Source organism: Meriones unguiculatus, chromosome 10 (assembly GCF_030254825.1).
Source record: "Meriones unguiculatus strain TT.TT164.6M chromosome 10, Bangor_MerUng_6.1, whole genome shotgun sequence".
Classification (NCBI taxonomy): Eukaryota; Metazoa; Chordata; class Mammalia; order Rodentia; family Muridae; genus Meriones; species Meriones unguiculatus.
The window spans coordinates 10,689,443-10,705,571 of record NC_083358.1 but is presented as its reverse complement, the minus strand read 5'-3'; the positions used below and the strand labels follow the sequence as shown (position 1 = coordinate 10,705,571).

The following is a 16,129-nucleotide window of genomic DNA, read 5'->3' as shown; positions in this document are numbered from 1 at the left end:
CAAAAGAAGGAAGGAAGGCAGGAAAGAGGGAGGAAAGGCCGGTGAGGTATTTTGGTGGCAGAGCGTGCACCTAGCAAGCGCAATGCCCACGCTGGAGTCAAATCTCCAAGCACAAAAACAGGAAGGAAGGAAGGAAGGGAGGGAGGGAGAGAGGGAGGGAGGGAGGGAGGGAGGGAGGGAGGGAGGGAGGGAGGGAGGGAGGAAGGAAGGAAGGAAGGAAGGAAGGAAGGAAGGAAGGAAGGAAGGAAGGGAAAGAAACTGTATATGGAGCCATTTCAGGACTGTACAGAGGTAAACCTGCTGCAGTATTTGACCCTTGGTGGCTGTTAGCTCACCCCACACTCTGAGTGTGGCCAGAAATGGACCGTCCGTCTCTCTCATACGAAGGTGGAGTGCATCATGGGAAACAGTGTTGGGTGATGGGTCACAACTTGCTGGGAGCTGCCACTGAGCCATGGGCCTCCTCGAGAGCCTGCAGGTCTGTTTTGACAGATTGGAAGCTGCTGGGCCTTGGGAGGCACTTGGGGCTCTCTGCAGAGCCCATTAGTGCGCTTGTGTTTATGAATGCAGCTCCTCCGAGGGGGACATTACACCCAGTAATTGCCCCATTTGCTGGCCGGGCTAGTTCCCTCAGGGCTCCCAAGAATGGAGAACAGAGAAATCTGACTCCTCAGAGCCTCCTCTGTCTGTGCCATCATTGGCTACAGCAGCTGTCCCCACAGGCCCTGGGACCCGCTTGACAGTGGCCCATGATGCAATTCACTTGGAAGAATGGTCCCTGATTGCCTGGCAATGTTCCACGGTAATTAGTGCGGCCTCGCCTTAATTGTGGAACAATTAACGAACACACCTGGGTCCCTGGAGCCCATGCGTGCCAGCACGCTCTCGATGGTGAACCTGGGTGGTGAGCCCGTCTCTCCAGTTGACAGGTGTGGGCCTGGTGTTAACTCTGGGGACACCGATGGCTCAGCCTGTTCATGTTGCTGTGATTCTCACCTTGTCAAAGGAGGGATAGCTTTGATATCTGCGTGTCTTTGTCAATTTCCCCGACATCGTTCGAATCAGAGCTAAAAAGTCTAGCTGTCCCTGGAGGAAATGGGATCGTTGGGCATCAAAGGCCTCTGACTTCCTGTCTCTTTGTTTTTGGTACAGAGCTCTCGCACACGAGAAGTTCACAAAGTGAGTATGCCAGAGGCACCCGCCCCACCTTCTCTTGCTGTGGCTGCCCCAAGCTCCAGGTCACCACCACGCCCCTGCCGCCACCAGCCACCTTCCATCCATCTTTGGACCGCGTGCATTCTGGGAGGCTCCTCCTGAGCGGTCCCCTGTGACACACATCCAAGCCCTGCTAGGAAATGTCCCACGTGCCTTGCCTTGTCTGCTCCTGACCTCTCTTCCGACACCGCCTCCCACCCCCAATGCCCCAGTGTCTACTCAGGCCTGCAAATGACCCACCCTCCTCTTCCTTCCAGGGAGCTGAAGTATGTGATTCAGAGGTTTGCAGAAGATCCAAGACAGGAAGTAAGCCTTTTCCTTTTTTTTTTTTTAACACTTTTTTTCTACTTATTTATTGGGAATGGGATCTAAGCAGACACCTAGCCATGCCTCAGCCCAGAGAACCTTTTTTCTACTGTTGGAAAACTGGTTTGGGGCCTCCTAGGTCCCCTTGCAGAGGCCATCATTTTACTGGATCCTTAGTGCAAACTACGCAGGCTCCAGACCCTGTGTGCAACCCAGATATTGTCACCCATGTGTTGTCACTTTGGCTAATCAGAGACTGGCAGGCAGTGTCTCCATACCAGACGGCGTGAGATTTAGTGGGTCCTCCATGGGATGTCTACCCAGCTTCCAGTCAGCGTTATGGTCCTGTTTTTGTACTGCTATTCTTGGGAGTCCCTGGGCCAAGCAAGGAGTCATAGCTGAAATCTGAGCTCTCTGAAAAGCTCTGAGCTTCCAGAAAACCTGGGCAGATGTCCACACCAAAAACTGCATGAGCAAGGAGAGGCGGTTTGGGAAGTAACCATCACATGTGTCCTTTCTTAAGCCCCTGCCTCAGGTCAACCATGTGCATGCTTCCCGTTAACCCTTACAACACCGAGAGGAAACCATTCTTATACCTTTGTGGCTTCAGAATCCTCACCCCCAAGCTGGGCAGTGGTGGCACATGCCTTTAATTCCAGCACTTGGGAGGCAGAGGCAGGTGGATCTCTTGAGTTTGATCCGGCGAGTTCCAGGGCAGCCAAACAGAGAAACCCTGTCTCGAAAAACAAAACAAACAAATAAACAGCACAAAAAATAACAAGCACAAAAGAATCACTTGGGTAAATGGAAGCTAAGTCTTGCACCAGATGTGGTATGGACACACTGGCCTTGCCTAGAAGCACACACTCATGACCCGTGATCCAGGCCAAATCTAGATGCTGTAGAGCAACTGTTCCTGTAGCTCATTGCTTGCCCACCAGGCAGGCTCCCGCTAATCTTCATATGTCTGGATCTGGTTGCTCTGAGACAGTGTGTTGTGAGGGAGCACCCTTCCTGCTTCTTACATAGTCTGCAGGCTACAGTGGGTAATCTCATTCTAGAAGGTTCTGGCTCCATCACAGGTTTCACAAGCCACCGTCCTCAGGTGCGGTGTGTGGGGGGGGAGCAGGAAGGCTGGTGAGGAGATAGCACCTTGTCTCAGTTTTCCTTCAGCCTGAAGCTTTCTTAACTCATGTGAAGATGAGATCTCAAAGTCCTCCTGGACAGGGAGACCTCACTTCAAGGGCAGACTTTAAAATTGGGACAGTCAGTGACACCAGCTGCTCCCCGGACGGAGAAACAGAATGAGCTGCTGGAAAGGGAGATATTCCCAGCAGGGACACAAGTGAGGCCATAAGGAACCAAACCCAAGGAAGGGCGTTGGGCTGTTTCGGATGACACCAGAGCTTGAGTCTCGGCTCTAGCTCCAGTTCCTGTTCTCTGTTCCTCGTTTTCATCTCCCCTCCTGCTTTCTGCCTCCTAAGTGAAGCCAAAGTCATTCTCTTTTAAAAATTCTTGGCCATCCCTATTGACTAGCCTGGCATGCTCAAGTTCCTATTCCTGGGCCAGTCATAAGTTAATGGTAGATAATCCTTCAGTTCTGAGACTCACTGCCTTTGCTGCCTGTTTGTGGGTCTGTGAGAGACTTACTGTGCACAGATGACTCAGCAGCAAAGGCCCTCACCCTCAAGTTGATGATCAGTCCCTACTCACAGTCTGCTTCTGAGGAGCAGGAGAGGGCATAAAGAGCAGGTGTGTGTGTGCATGTACATGAACATATGTGTGTCCATGTGTTGGGATCACAGTGGCTGTAGGTGGGTGTAGAATCCCTCCCAATCTAAAGTTATTTTTGGGCCCTGCCATTGCCCCCACTCTAGACAGAGAGAGACCCTTCAATAGAGAAGGGTCAGATGGACAGATGAGAAGGTGCGGATGAGACTTCACAGCAGGGTTGGAGAGAGCTTGCGATCACCAGACCAGGCCTGGAGGGAGGACTGCCCCACAAGGAATGGCAGGGAATGGGCCAAAACAAGGCCAGCAACAAGCCAGGCCTAAGGGTTAGAGATAAACCCCAGGCAGGGAAGGTCAGAGAGCAAAAGAAAGGACTGAGGGACAGAGAGGATCAGAGACCCAACAAGAAAAAAGAGAGGATGTCAAGCATGGTGGCAAAAACCTGTAATCCCAGCACTCGGGAGGCAGAGGCAGGCAGATCTCTTGAGTTCAAGGCCAGTCTGATCTACAGAGCAAGTTTCAGGACAGTTAAGGCTACCCTGTCTTGAGGGGGGATGGAATCAAAGTAAAGAAAAGAGAGGAAATGGCACAGCCAAGAGAAACATAGAAAGCAGAAATGGAGACAGGGCCGATTTGGGGGTACTCTGCCCTGCGAGGCCACTGTGTGTTCCCCAAAGGCCTATGGGACTTAGTAAGAGGTCAATGCTTTTGGAGCTATGGGAAGTGCATGTATTTTCCGACTGCCAGGCTTCTTGACACCACTCGCATTTCCTTCGCACCTGAGACTGTGTGGAACTGACGGTGTATTTGTCCTCTGCTTCCAGGTCCACTCATGCCTGCTGAGCGTGCGGGCAGGCAAGGATGGCTGGTTCCAGCTCTACAGCCCCGGAGGGGTGGCCTGTGATGATGATGGGGAGCTATTTGCCAGCATGGTACGTGGGGTCCCCACAGGAAGCCACTGGTGGGCGTTGGGCTGTTCCATCCTGACTTGCCCGGTAGCCAGCCCACTGTGGCCTGCCTGCAAGTCTTTTGGCCAGCGCAGTGCCAGCCATGAAGAGAGAGGTGACCACAGGGGGAGTGTCACTAATACTTGTTTACCTGAGCCGAGAGCCTGACACCTGCTTCGGGAAGTCAGGACCTTCACTGTCCCTCCACTTTACAGTCCAGGCAGCTGAGGGCCAAATCATTGACTGTCCAACCTCATGCTTGGTTGCCATGGTGATATTCTGTGCAAGGGACAGGTGCAGCTTGCCACAAGCTACTCTAGAGCCACCTGCTAGGGCAGTCCTCACAATGAGGGACTTGGGGGCCAGACTTAGGGTGCTTGTCTCCACCTCAGTATGAAAGTATTGTGGTCACTAAACCGGTAACTGCATCCACAGCGGCTTCTGGTACCTTCTTACGATACATAGCCCCGTGGCTCTCACCTTCCTGACAATGTGACCCTTTAATACAGCTCCTCATGTTGTGGTGACAACCCAACCCTAAAATTATTTCGTTATTCCTTCATAACTATAATTTTACTGCTGTTACAAATCATAACGCAAATAACTGATACGGCACCCCTGTGAAAGGGTTGTTTGACCCCCAAAGGAGTTGTGAGCCACAAATTTAGAAGCACTGATGTAGAGCTCTGGGTCAGCTCTTTTGAATCCATGTAGCAACCCTGCCACAGGATCACACCTGGGCGGCAACAAAGGCCCAGTGAAGTCCAATGGCTTCCTGACAGGACTCTGCAAGCCCTTCGTAGGCCAGGCCACTGTCTAGAGGTAGTGTAGCAGGAAGAAACATGTCCTCTTTTCCCAGGACAGGAGGTCTGCCCAAGTGACCAGTGACCCCAAACCACTTTTTTCCCTGACACATCCAACTACGTTCACAGATCACACATTCTTCTGGGGTCATGTGACATGGGGAAAATGCAGGCATCTGCTAAACCAGAGCCTCAGCTCACTGCCCAGTTCACCTTGTATGCTGACTCGCCGGTCTGGACTCCAGGCTTCAAATGTACAAAGAGACAAAGAGATGGCTTCCCCTGGGCACCATACCAATTGTGTGCATGTCCTCTGACACCACCTCACGGGGCTTATTTGTAGGTCATTTTCCTTAGGCATCTGCTCCAAACCCCTCGAGTGCTGCCCTAGACCTTCTTTATCAGGGTCTCGTGTACCTAGAAATACGCCTAACTGCCTGCTCGTGCCTGTGTCTCGCCTCCCTGGCTTCCTCTGATGTCACAGCTTCACCATGGCAATGCTTGGTGTTTCCCCCGCCCCTTCATGCGGAGACTCAATGTGAGGGAGAACACAGGGAGTCAGCTCCCGCCCGAGTGATTTCATTTGTATGCCAGAGTTGTTAATGACGGGGCAGAAGAATATATAGACAGGGAAGGAAGCAGGCAGCCAAGGGGATGGAAGTGTGTTGTTTCCATGGAGACACATGGCGAGAAGTGGTCCCTGGATTAGGCTGCCTCTTCCAGAAGGCTTTTGCTTGTTACATGAAATTGCAGGGTGTTTGGTCTCCAGCACCTCTGTTGACAGGCTGGGGAGCCCCTGCTCTTGTGCTCTTACCTCTAAATGCAAGACACTCCCAGCCCACTCCCCCCCCCCCCCAGCATATCTGGGGAGGGAGCAGGGATTGCTGGGTGGGTGATCTCAGCTTTTGGTATCACAGAACGGGTCACAGAACAGCCCAGCTGCCACGTGTGTCAGGCCTGTTGTCCCCCACCTAGCAAGGACTGCCTAAAAATATCTCTCTGGTACGTTCAATGCTAGGAATTCTCAGGGCCAAAACTCCCGAAGGGAGCTGGGGAAAAGGGGCTCCAATGTATTACCACGCTGCTCAGCAGCATTCAGGGTCTCAGGACTCTGCACTGCACCACTCAACTCTGGGCGCTTGCTCCCCGCCAGCTTCACCTCTGTGCCCTTTCATGCTAACTGTCCATTTCCCTGGACAGCGCCAGCCGCCGCTGCTCACCTGTCTGGGTGACTGTGTCTGTTGCCCGCACCCCACCCCAGTGTAGTCTCACCTTTGTCCTGTGTCACTCAGCGTGCCGTCCTTCCCACATTGGGAAGAGGTCTCTGTCCACAGAGGACCATCCACAGGGATGGTCTGGTGGTCACCGGAGGCCAGGCTCTTGGCACAAGCAGGGAGGTTCGCTGCTGGGGCTGACTGGGTGTGGCTGGTGCTGAGGGTCACAGCACTGTGGTGACAGCCCGGTTGCCTCCTCACCTGAGTCTTCTTGCCCTCCAGGTGCACATCCTCATGGGCTCCTGTTACAAGACCAAAAAGTTTCTGCTCTCGCTGGCAGAAAACAAGCTGGGCCCCTGCATGCTCCTGGCGCTGAGAGGGAACCAAACCATGGCGGAGGTGAGGCCCTGATCCAGGTGCCATCGCATGGGGTCTGTGTGAGGAGCAGGCGGTGCGGGCAAGGCAGGTGTGACCGCAGCCTCGTGGGCATACAGCTGCGCTTCTCCGACTGTGGCTGGATCATTCCAGTTGGGATCCAGCATGTGGCTCACAGCCATCAAGAAGCATTTGTTCTGTTGCCTATTACTATAGAGCAACTGTCTGCATCAAGTGCATGAGCCCAGGGTCCTCATGCCACATCTAGTTGTTCCTATTCTGTCTTCTCTTCTCTATTACTCCACCAAGTCCCCAAAGCCAGATACCCCTAGAGCACCTTTCCTGTGCACAACAGGGTTTGATAACAGCTGTCAGAATTGGGAGGTACCACCTTGCCGCATCCTGTCCTGTAGAAAGCAGTCACCATGTTGCCCATCAGTCAAGGGGGGTGTGAACAGGGCTCCACCTTACAGGAAGGCCTGGTGGAAAAACCCTAGGTTCCCCCGGAGGTGGAACTGAGACACTAGACCAAAGCGAAACATTCCAGATACGGGGGAACAGCGTATGCCAGGGTCCTGGGGCAGGGCCACTCCCTGACACGCCCTCAATGACTCCTGCTAGATCCTGTGTCTGATGCTGGAGTACAACATCATTGACAACAACGACACCCAGCTGCAGATCATCTCCACACTGGAGAGCACGGACGTGGGCAAGCGCATGTACGAGCAGCTGTGCGACCGGCAGCGGGAGCTGAAGGAGCTGGTAAGTCTTCGAGTCCGCCCAGAGCGTGAGACGGCCCCCTAGTGACTGCTGCTCCACACCCAAAGAGCTGGGGATTGTCGCCTGTGCTTCTCACAGGACTCTAGGTGGACACAGAGAGGTAAAGCAGGCGGGCCACTTCAGTGCAGGGCCCCACGGGTCACTGCCGTTCCCAGTCGAGGCTGAGGGGCTGGCTCTCTACATGTGTGCGCACTCAGGCCCGTCCTTTCCTCTGAAGCCACTCTTCCGTCCTCACTGTGGCTCTTGGCAAAAGGTATGCACAGCCCAGGTCCTCGCCATGACACATCTGGTATAAAACTTCTCGGTCACTTGCCAGGGCTCTTGGTGGAAGTTACCCCAAGATCTGGATGGGTGTCATCCCCTCTGATCAGAGCGCTTGGACTCCCACCCTCTGCTAGTGTTTCTCCGTGTCACGTAGGCCCTCAGCTGCCTGTGCTGTGACCGCCATGGTGCCTTCTGCCCAAGAGGAGCCGTGTCTCCATGAGGCTGGTGGCAGACATGGACAGGTGGCTCAGCTGGTCTCATTTCTATTGCAGCAAAGAAAAGGCGGGCCCACCAGGCTAACACTGCCCTCCAAGTCCACGGTGAGTAGATTTCGGTCTCTGGGTGGGCATGGGCGGTGGAGTAGGGCAAGATGGAAGGCGGGAAGGTGAACTGTCCGGCTGCTGGGATGCCCAAGAGGGGAGAGCAGAGAGGCCTGCAATGGGGCAGGGAGACGGGCCAGCTCTTCTAGGAGGTGAAGGGACCGAAGGGAGAGAAATGAAAACTAAGCAGAATTAAGGTGTTGGCAGTGGGGTTGCAGCTCACAGGTAGTGTACCAGTTTGTCATGTGTGGGGCTCCAGGCTTCTTCTCCAGTACCTCAGAAAGACAAAAGATTCCTGGTGACATCAGCAGTATTACTGAAGGGTTGCTGGTAACCATGGTTACAGTCACTAATAGGCAGTGGATTGTTAGTCTGGACCAGGAAGCCTACCCAGGCTCCAGCCAGCAGGAAGAAGGAAGTGGTGGGGAACAGCCCTCCCTTCCCTTGGAGCTTCTTCCTAGAAGTTTTTGTCTCATTATTCGTATTCGGCACCTGGCCATATTTAGGTGCAAAGAATGCTGGGAAATTAGCTGTAATTCAGGGGACAGCTAAATGTCAAAGGGAAGACGCTCAGTTCAGGGCATGTGGCATGTGTGGTCCCCTGCTGGCTTGGGGCTGAGGGTGGTGACCAGCTATTCACATGGAAAACACACAAAAGCTGTGACACACACACACACACATACAGAGAGAGTCACTACACGCTTGTGCATGTGCAAGCTCTGCTTGGGAGAGTGCTGGCCTCGGTCGCCGCCCAGCTGTGACTCAAGCTGTGAGTCACACCACAGGCCGAGCCACCACCCCGCAGTTCCTGGGGACACGAAGCCCTTGGTGTGGTCAGAGACAGTATCGGCGGCAGACAGGGCAGAGGGGAGAGGGCGTGAGGCTCAGCCGATAGATCCCCCGGCCTGCCCTGAGCACCGTGCCACCCACCCACTGCAGGATGCGGACCTGGCCCGCCTGCTGAGCTCTGGCTCCTTTGGAAACCTGGAGAACCTCAGCTTGGCCTTCACCAACGTCACCAGTGCCTGCGCCGAGCACCTCATCAAACTGCCTTCCCTCAAGCAGCTCAATCTGTGGTCCACGCAGGTGCCGCTCCGCCCACGCCGCCCTCTTCCTCACCCCCCCCATACCTGATCTTTGTACTCAGAGCCCACCTGCCCAGCCACATGCTCTATACATATAACCCTAACCCTCTCCCCACGACAGGAGGAGGTTGGAGGCCTCATAACCATTTCCCACATGGGAACACAGAAGCCCAGGGCAAGCCCTGCATAGACCCAGGTCTGGGTGCTCACCTCAGTTCACCTCTGCAACCTGTCAGGGAAGGGCCTGCTGGGTTCCAGCTTGGTACCACTGGTCTATTGGCTACACAGGCACTTCCATTTCTTGAAAAAGCCCCCGCCCAAGTACCTCCTTCAGGCTTAGGAGCCTGAGTTCAGAACTCTCAGAGAAGCCCTTTCCTGGTCTTTTGTCCCTGTCAGAAACTAGATCTGAAACTCTGAAAAGAGGGCCATGGCCTCATAGCTAGATTTCGCCAACTCCCACTCGTACCCCAGGCTTAGGGTCCCCCTCCCCTGGGCCTGGAGAAGCTAAGAACCCCTGTGCCCCCACAGTTTGGAGACGCCGGCCTGCGGCTCCTGTCGGAACACCTCACTATGCTCCAGGTGCTGAACCTGTGTGAGACCCCCGTCACCGACGCGGGCCTGCTGGCCCTCAGCTGTGAGTACCGGGTCCGCAGCAGGTGGGCTGACCCCTGCTGGGCACCTTGGAGAAGGAGCATCTTGTAGCAGGCCTGTTGCATGCTGGCACAGGCCAGGTGCGGGCAAGAGGCCTAGAGGGGTGTCCCCGCCCGCAGGGAGCTAGGAGTCTAGAGGAGAGGGGCAAGTTTGTGGCAGTAGCCTGCTCCTTCCGTCCAGCCACCTTAAACCACTTTGGAGGACAGTTCTCTAGGGTACCATTGTCACTGGTGTGTCCCAGCCAGCAACTCCAGCCTTGCTAATTGTGCAGAATAACACCTCTGTGCTGCTGGGCCCGACTTGAGAAGCGTTTAGTGACAGGAGCCTGGGGGAGGGGCTGGGATGCTGGTTCCACAGAGCTCTGACCAAGGGGTCTGTGAGCCTGGCAGTCTGCCAGTGTCCCTGTTTTCTAACCTGTCAGCTTAGACAAGAGGCCTCATCCCTGGGCTGTGAAATGACGAAGGAGGCTTCTAGGAGGTGGCAGAGAGGGTTTGACAGTAGATCACAGAAATGGCTGTGACAGTGCAGGCTTGTGGACCAGGTCTAGATGGTGGGAAATGAATGACACTGAGCAGCTCCCTACAGGATCCTCCTGGGAGTCACATGTGGCTGGGTGGCTTCTCTGCAGGATCCCCACTGGTCTGGCCGCCCACGGCATCTCGGCATATGCGTCTGGACATGTTTCCAGGAAGCACCTGTGTGGCTCCAGCAGTAAACCCCGAGACTTGATATTTGCTCTTGAGACTAAAAGTCAGAGATGTGAGCCAGCAAAACCAGGAAGTGCCCATGATCCCCAGGGGGCAGGGACAGATGAAAGGGAAAGAAGGTCAGAGGCCAAGAAAAGACCCAGCCCTGAAGCCCAGAGCATGAGGTGGGCTTCCTGGTGGTCGTGGTAGCTAAACCCATGCCATTGCAGCTCCCTCACAACATCCTCACTGAGAGTTGGCCTGTGGCTTGAATGTTCCTATCCTGCCATAGTCCTTCATGGAGGCTCACTGTCTGTGTGTCTGTCCTTACCCAGCCATGAAGAGTCTTTGCAGTTTAAATATGAACAGCACCAAGCTCTCGGCTGATACCTATGAGGATCTGAAGGTAAGCCCCCACCCTTGCTCGCCTCCTCCTTCCCTCCCTGGCCGTCCTTAGAGCTGCTTCTCCAGAGCAATGGCTGGCACACTAGGAGCGGACAAAGATGGGTAGGGGTGAGGGGGGGAGTGACCAGGAAAGCCATCCTAGAAATGAGGATCTGTGTGGCAGAGGAGAACTAAGGACCATTCCTTCCAAGAAGACGCCACATATGTTAAATGAAGAGGATGAGAAGCGTGGGATGGCCAGAGTGAAAGGAAGGCGATGCAAAGGTCCTAAAGCAGAGAAGCAGGCAGGCAAGCCCTGGCCCTAACAAGCACAGCTAGAAAGAGAAAGAGAAGAGTCCTCGTGGAGCCAGGCGCATGCCTTTAATCCCAGCACTCAGGGAGGCAGAGGCAGGCGCATCGCTATGAGTTCGAGGCCAGCCTAGTTTACAAAGCAAGCCCAGGGCAGCCAAGGCTACACAGAGAAGCCCTGTCTCCAAAAGAAAAAAAGAAGAAATTCTCATGGGTCACAGAAGGACTGGATTCTATCCAATGTCAGAACACCCCTGGGGCCTCTTGGTGGGGTGCCAAGTCCTAGTTTTAAAACTTTAGCTGTTGTCTGGAAGCTGAACTGTGGAACCAGGAGCCAGGCAGAAGCAGGGCCATGTGTTCACTAGAGTGGTGCAGGCCCTCCGGGGGCTGGCCTGACAACAGAGCAGGGAGAGGAGGAGGCCCAGAGTGTGGCAGCTGGGACACTTTATCCATCAGAGAATGTGCTTGAGCACTTCCTCCTTTGGGTCCCAGAAACACCCCCACATCCTGGAAGCCACTGTCAGAGGGTCCCCTGAAGACTTTGCTCAGGTTCCTCCTTCGCTAGGGTCACCTGGTAGCCCTCCAAGCCACTGGTCCCACGGCCAGGCTTGTTGTCTAGTCAAGGTATGGACACAGCACCTGCCAAGCCCAGGCGGGGAACAAAGAGAGCAAAGAACAGCTGCCTTGATGTGTGACCAGACAGGTCACTGAGCCCCAGAAGGCACAGAGCGTAGGAGGCTGAGGGGGAGGGCAGTCAGTTGCAGGGCAAGGCTGTGAAGTTGGATGCAGCCAGGATGCCTCTGCGCACCAGTGCTCCTAGCGTTGGGTCAGCTTGGAAGAAATATGGCCCCCAGGGGTGGACCCACACCTGCTCGCTACATCTGTGTGCTTACACACAAAGGCACTGGAGTCAGGGGCCAGCGCATAGTCCTCATGGCCTCCTGCACTCAAGTTCCCAGAAGCCACAGAGCCACTGATTCTTTTCATTGAGAGCGCGTGCATGCGTGCTCTCAGAGGGCATTAGATCCTATGGATCTGGAGTTAGAGGTGGTTGTGAGGCGCCTCCCATGGGTGCTAGGAACCTAACTCGGGTCTCTGGAGAAGTAGTAGCTGATCTCTAGGCTTTACTATCTTCAGGATGGCGAGCCTCTACTATCTTAATAAAAAAAATATTGTAGTGTGTGCCTGTGTGTGTGTGTGTGTGTGTGTGTGTGTGTGTGTGTGTACTGGCCACAGTACTTTGTGGACTCGCTTGTCTTTTTCCACCTTTTTGTGAGTTTCAGGGATGAAACCCGGGTCACTGGGCTTGCACAGCAAACACCTTTACCTGCTGAGCCATCTGACCAGCCCCTTAGTTATTTTTTATGCTGCGGAGGCACATGGTGCCAACCCAATGCCAATGGTACTAGCTTTTGAACAACCTCCATCTTTTCTTCTCCTGGGGCCTCTGGGAACAGCCCGACTGTTGAAGAAGAATGTTTTGTGCTTAAGTGTTAGGCAGGCAAACCCACATGGTTCAATCTGCCCCAGTCTTCCTGGTTTGGGGTTTTGTTTTTGTTTTCTTTTGTTTGTTTGCTTTTGTTTTCCAAGAGAACCTAAAAATCTGTATTTTTTTGTACAGCCTCCTAACCTGGCAAGTGTGGCTTGAAGCTATTTCTCAGCTTTCTACCGGTGACCACGGGCCCCCCAGTTTGCCACTTCTGCCGGGGCAGGGAAAACTGTTGAAGACTGTGTGTGTGTATGTGTGTGTGTGTCCACAAATGCGTGGAGGTGCATGTGTGTTATTGACTCATGCTGGTGGGTATGCAGGGATGTTGGGAAGGCAGGAGAAAGTCTGCCGACAGGAACGGAGAGCAGGGCCTAAGAAGAACCTTGCAAGTGGATTGGGCTGTGGGTGGGGCTCAGTTGGTAGAGCACTTGCCTGGTGTACACAAAGGCCCGTGTTCCATGGCCAGTACCGTACCAACTGATGACATAGTACATGCTTATAACCCCATCCCTAGGAGCTGAAGGCAGAAGGATTAAAAGTAGGTTATTTTTAGCTTCACAGCTGTTTGAGGCTAGCCTGGACTACATGAGGCTCTGTCTCAAATAAATTTATTTTATTTAATAACTTTATTAAGATGTATCTATTAAATAAGTTTAATAAAAGTATCAGGTGGGACCTTATTGTGGTTTAAGGATAAAGGAAGCCAAGAGGAAGAGTCCAGGCTGGCTGCTGGTGCTGCCCTGGTCCCTCACCCACTCTGCCCATTCCCAGTTGACAATGGGAAGGGACCTAGGTATATAGAGTCTATCACACGATGCTCAGGGCTTTCCTGGACTGTCGTAATCCTGAATACCACCCGGGAGCCAAGGACAGGACACGGTTTAACTTCAGTCACCAGAAAACAAGCCTCAGGACACCAGATGCGGAAGCCAGTCTCATACAGCAACTATAATTGTGTCTGCTCTGTGTGTGGTTTCTGCAGCCACTTCCTCGGTGTCTCTGAGGCCTCCTGCCCTGTGCTCTCTCTGTTTACTGTCACTAGGCTCTTCCAGAGCCCTGAGAGCCCACAGCGTCACAATGGAGACACCTCTACCCTTGCCGCACCCCTCAGGGTTGGGGGGGGGGTAGTGGCTGGTATGTGAACAGGTATCTTCTTATTGCCCACAGGCCAAGCTTCCTAATCTGAAGGAGGTTGATGTCCGCTACACGGAAGCCTGGTGAAGCCCCCTGTGTGCACAGGATGGGGTCGCACAAAAAAAAAAAAAAGAAAGAAAGAAAGAAAGAAAGAAAGAAAGAAAAACCGACTCTTGACTAATAGCCGTAGAGCAGTGGGTCCTGGGGTGGCCCCAGCACCTGACTGTGGGATAGATGGGGGAGTCTTGGGGGGCGGAGGGGGGAGGGGTGGGGGATCCTCAGCACGCCCAGCCCCCGCCTAATTCTTAGAGCTTCATATCGGAACCTTTGACCTTGATCAAAAGCGGCCTTGGTGGCAACAAGTGGAGGAACAAGCGGGTAGGGAGGGCGGGGGAGGGGCGGGCGGGGATCCCTGTGTGGATTTTCTTTGCCTTTGTCGTGTGATGCCCTGTGTGGGGGCATTCATCCAGCCTGATGCCATCGACTCGGGCCAGAAGGAGGACGCTTTCTTCCGGGAGGTGCACCGAGCCGAGATTTCGCCCCTGCCATTGGGACAGGAATACCCAGTCATGTCTGCCCATCGTCCTTTGTCCCCACCATCGCTATGCAAAGTGGTTCTTGTACATAAGATTTAAATAACGCACCTATTTAAGAAATGTTGACAAATTGCGGGTCTGGGACCCGCTCTTATTTATGAAGTCTTTGACCGGCCCTCCCTCCCCACCTGCCCCTGGCCTGTAGTACTGTCTGGACCAGTCAGCTGTCGGGTTAGTGCTAGTGGTTTGGTTTTGGTTTTGATTTTTAAAGGAAACAAACAACAACAACAACAGAAAAAACAAAAAAAGACCTTTGGAAAATCAGTTGCTTTTTTTCTTAACGGACTCTGTATGCTAATGCTCTCCCTGTCAGTCAGTCTGCCCACCTGCTACTCTGTATTATTTCCAGATGTTTCCAGCTTCCTCGTGGGTGGGGGGGTCAAACGGGGGGGGGGAAGAGGAGGAAAGAGATGGATCTCCATGTTGTAGCTCATTCCTCCCCTCTGCTGCTTCTGTAAATCTGGAATGGTCCCGACCTTTCCTCCCTCTATACCCCATAGACCATAGAGTCGGTCCTCCAAGGTCCTGTTGCCATTCCTTTTAGCCGTCCCTGTTTCCTACTGAGACTTGCAACCTGTGGCCTCCCCACCCTGTGGTTCCCTCACGCATGCCCCATGCCCACTTCTTTGCATGGTCTCTTGGGAGAGAAGAGCTATGTCACCCAGCCAGCCCGACCCGACTGTCCACACCTCCCCTACCAATATGGTCGCCTCGGCACCCCCTGGCCCTTGTGCCCTGAGGCAGACCAACCTCGTTTCTTTTTACAAACAGTCAGCTTTTTCTTACCAAGCCCTCACTGTACAGAACATCCCTTTGACAATTCTTTTGGGGTCCCCTCTCTTCCCTGACTTCCAGCCCTTTTTATGTTGGTTTAGCACAAAACTTCCCCTCCCTGGCACCTCCAAACCAAACCTACCAGTCGATGTTAATTGTTTTATATCTATTTAATCTTATTCGATGGAAACCATGCTTTAGTTGTTTTATACTTTGCCAGGTAGACTTTAATGAACAGCCCCTCCCAACTACGCCCTCATTTTTTTAAAAAAGGAAAAAAAAAAAAACCACACACACAAAAAAAATAGAGACTTTGGGTTTCAGTCTCAGTCTTAATTCACTTTCCGTGGCAGGTTTTCTTTTGTGCGTGTGCCTGTGTGTGTGTAGAGTGAGTTCTGTTTTGTGTTTGTTTCTTTGTTGATTTCTGTCGTTGCTTTCCTCCCCAACCCCAGCCCCCGGTTCCGTACTTCACAGCACCCTGGTGCAGAGAGAAGCAGAAGCAGAAAAAAATAAATAAAATAAAATAAAAAAGGAAAAAAAACAAAAGAAAAAAAGGAAAAAAAATTTAAAAAGAAAAAAAAAACCCGAAGAACTGAGACATGCCCCCTCCCCCCTCCCCGCACTGTTGCTTTCTTGATGGTTTAATAATACATACTGTCACGTAGCTGTGTACAAAGAGATGTGAAATACTTTCAGGCAAAAATAAACTGTAAGTGACTCATCGAAGGCTGGCCTTGCTGTGTGGTTGGGGGGGATGGAGGGCCAAGTGGAAGAGGTCCCCACCAAGGGCCAGGACACACCTGAGGATTGGCTTCTCACTCTGGGCACTTTGGCATGCGGTCTGGGCTTTTCACACAGGGCTGCCCTCTCCCGCCCATTGTGAGGTCTGAAAAAAAGAGTCCCTGGCTGTTGCCCACTAATGACACTCACACCCCTTATGACAACCATCCCTGCCACTAGACTTAGCCAGGGTAAATTCCTACTTGAAACTCCCAAGCCCCTGCCATTGTCCAGAGGGTTGTAGTGGGCCCTAGCCCAGCATTTGGGCATCCATTGCTGCTTCCCA

The 16,129-nt window shown here is 53.3% G+C and overlaps 1 protein-coding gene across 2 annotated transcripts in view; it reads left to right on the top strand.

Moving 5' to 3' along the window:
- Cmip (c-Maf inducing protein) overlaps positions 1-15,789 on the top strand; it is a 192,050-nt gene extending 176,261 nt beyond the window's left edge. For both annotated transcript variants that reach the window (XM_021640039.2, XM_060391903.1), the window contains 10 exons: positions 1,153-1,179; positions 1,473-1,521; positions 4,077-4,184; positions 6,499-6,615; positions 7,213-7,353; positions 7,908-7,955; positions 8,895-9,041; positions 9,569-9,674; positions 10,713-10,783; positions 13,727-15,789. In XM_021640039.2, coding sequence (XP_021495714.1) covers positions 1,153-1,179; positions 1,473-1,521; positions 4,077-4,184; positions 6,499-6,615; positions 7,213-7,353; positions 7,908-7,955; positions 8,895-9,041; positions 9,569-9,674; positions 10,713-10,783; positions 13,727-13,780 — 868 coding nt within the window. In that variant the 3' untranslated portion in view covers positions 13,781-15,789. The remainder of the gene's footprint in view (positions 1-1,152; positions 1,180-1,472; positions 1,522-4,076; positions 4,185-6,498; positions 6,616-7,212; positions 7,354-7,907; positions 7,956-8,894; positions 9,042-9,568; positions 9,675-10,712; positions 10,784-13,726) is intronic.
- The last annotated feature ends 340 nt before the right edge of the window (positions 15,790-16,129 follow it).